Source organism: Charadrius vociferus, unplaced genomic scaffold (genome assembly GCF_000708025.1).
Source record: "Charadrius vociferus isolate BGI_N301 unplaced genomic scaffold, ASM70802v2 scaffold948, whole genome shotgun sequence".
Classification (NCBI taxonomy): domain Eukaryota; kingdom Metazoa; phylum Chordata; class Aves; order Charadriiformes; family Charadriidae; genus Charadrius; species Charadrius vociferus.
Window position 1 is genome coordinate 26,095 of NW_009649612.1, and position 2,745 is coordinate 28,839.

General features: G+C 40.3%; 1 protein-coding gene across 2 annotated transcripts in view; it reads left to right on the forward strand.

The window, feature by feature from the left end:
* The first annotated feature begins 1,800 nt into the window (after positions 1–1,800).
* The window catches only part of KPNA5 (karyopherin alpha 5 (importin alpha 6)), a 16,847-nt gene continuing 15,902 nt past the window's right edge, over positions 1,801–2,745 (forward strand). For both annotated transcript variants that reach the window (XM_009890486.1, XM_009890487.1), the window contains exon 1: positions 1,801–1,929. In XM_009890486.1, coding sequence (XP_009888788.1) covers positions 1,801–1,929 — 129 coding nt within the window. The remainder of the gene's footprint in view (positions 1,930–2,745) is intronic.

Genomic DNA, 2,745 nt, shown 5'->3' on the forward strand with positions numbered 1-2,745 from the left:
TGCGGGCAGCCTCCGGCCGCCCCCGGCGCCGCCGGCCGGGGAGTGAAGGGGTGGCAGAGCAAAGGGCCTTGTGTATTTAGGGAGCCTTGTGTAAGCAGGGAGGAAAAGAGCGATGGGTAGGATAGGTCTTAGTCTAGGCACAAAAAGTGGGCGAGATGCAGGGTGTGATGGGTGGAGGGATTTAGTGTTAAAACGCGCGTAGTTTTGCAGAGCAGAGGTGCCGACTTCCTCGGGTCTACATCTACCCGTGAAGCCTGAATAGATCAGGGACTGCCAGTCTTTTTTCCCTTACGACGTCTATACTAAAACCCTTGTGGGGAAAATGAAGCTATAAATTCATAAGCTTTTCTTCTTGAAAACACTTTTGATGAGGGCTTCCTCGTAGTTGTGCCTCTGCAACTCTTCATAGAGCTGGTGACATAAACTGGGTTACTTTGAATGCACGCTTCTCTTGTTTGGTTCATTGCTTGGCCTGACAGTTTTATTGGCACAACTAAATTATCAAGGCATGAATGATTAAGGAAGTGATGGTGTTCTAGGACTAGTTAAGCCAGTAGCGTTGTTGGAAAAATGATCTTAAATGTACCTCAAAAGTTGCAGGACAATTACTAGAAAATTGCTTTAGACGGTGGCACGCTTAGCATTGTGGTCCAGAGATGGTAGTAATTTACTAAGGCTCTTGTGAAACAAATGTATTTGGATAAAACAGGCTGCTGAGTCCTTGGAGCGTCATGTTGATGTCTGCCCGAGTCTGCAGACTGTTTTGCTCTCATAGCTTGTGTTTATTGCTCAGCAGTCCTTGCTACTGCTGATATATTAAAATAAATAAATAAATAGTCTCAGCATGGAATTTGATAGAGAATTGTGCACAGCTGAAGAGCTGTAGTTCAGATGTCTTCTTGTTGTGGAAGAATTCCAGACAAGTGAGAGTTCATGTAGAGTCTTAAATCATGTTTTCAACAGTTATTTTCTCAGATGGTGACTACAGTTTTAACTTTAAAAACTAGCACCGTGCTGTTAACAACCCTTTTCAGTCAGTCAGTTTGATCATTTCAGTGACAGAATCATGTTTTATCGCTTTTATCTTTTCATAACTGATATGCCTGAAATGACAGTCAGATTCTAATTCTCTAATCCATCAAAAGACCTGTTAATTAGAATGAGTCAATCATTTTGTTAGTTTGAAATGGAAAAGACTATGCCTATCTGGGTGCTAGTGACTCTGAATTTATTTTTCTGCAGTTTTTTCTGCGTACAGTGTAGAAGGAAACGCAGCATAACCTTTAGATCCTGTGTTATGTTTGCAAGATAGGCATCTTAAAAAAAAAATAAAGAAACAATGCAGTAAGATATTAAATGAAGCAGCAATTTCTACAGGTTTTCTTCTTGGATTTGTCCTTATTTTTAAATACATTTAATGTCTCTTTTGTGAGAGGAGGAAGCAAATTCCTTTGCTTGCTGACAGAATAAAAATTTAGCAATGTAATGTTTTTCCTTTTTGTTTCTCAGTTTGCTTGTAAGACACACAATTTCTTTTTGCAGTTGCTTATGCCCTTTAGTGAAGTATCTGATCCCTGAGATGAACCGTTAGTTTAATCTATGGTTTAGAAATGCCTGTCTAGGCAAAGATTTTTTTTCTCTGATTTTTACTTTAGAGATTTTTGTTGATGAACTTGGCATTGCAAACATTTACAGGAATATATAGCTGCTGCCCTAGATCCTTTTGTAGTACAAGAGATAGCAGGTTTGCCTTGCAAGGTTTGGCCTTTTGGAGTAATTTTTCTTTTTTTAATAGACAACATGGCAAGCCCGGGTAAAGATAACTTCAGAATGAAAAGCTACAAGAATAATGCACTTAATCCCCAAGAAATGCGCAGACGCAGAGAGGAGGAGGGAATCCAGCTTCGGAAACAGAAAAGGGAAGAACAGGTAAGTGTCTTGGTGAGCTGTTAACTGTTGAGTGCTTGTGAAGCTAAATTCAGATATGCAAAAGGGCTTCAGCAGACTCCTCCTGCTGAGCAGAATCCAGAATGCCAGGTTGAATGTCTGTTTTCTGTGCAATCTTGGGGAGCACCAGGCACCTCTTGATAGGATCATAAACCAAAAAAGTGAACAGAAGCCCTCTTCAGTCACTAGGGCACAGAGAGGAGAGACCTGTGTCTTAAGTTTAATCCTTAGCCTAGATTTAAACATGTAAGACTGGGCTGAAAGCATACTATTATTTCCAGTAAGGATTAGAAACCTTGCATTTTCTTCCAGAGTTCGGGCCAAAGTTGTACTGTTAGAAGGGAGGAGGTTTATTTTCATCTTTGAAGCCATACTTCAAATTGCCCTAGAGCTTTTCTACAGTAACTTAGGTGGCTACCAATTAGTAATCCCCAAACTATTGTATATAACATTTTCAGCTGTCCTCATTCAATTTTTAGTGATCAGAGTACATGGAGCATTGTGTAATTTCATGGTTTGTGGTAGTTTTTTTTCCAAAAATGTTTAGTAGTTTCTTGCCAGGAAAGTAAGGAATGTAGTTTGTTTTTCTGCTTGGTCTAAAGTGGCTGAATTTGTCTCCCACACCCTAGAGAGTGTCCCAGGCACTGATCTACAGCCTTCTCTGAGGTGGGAGTGCTTACCCTTCTCCTGGGAAAGTGGTGCTACTGCATGGAAAAAGAATTTAAATTAGTTGAGCCAGAGAGGTAAGAGTAAGAAGTAGTATGATACTGGAGCATTTACCTGTGAATGGGTAACTGC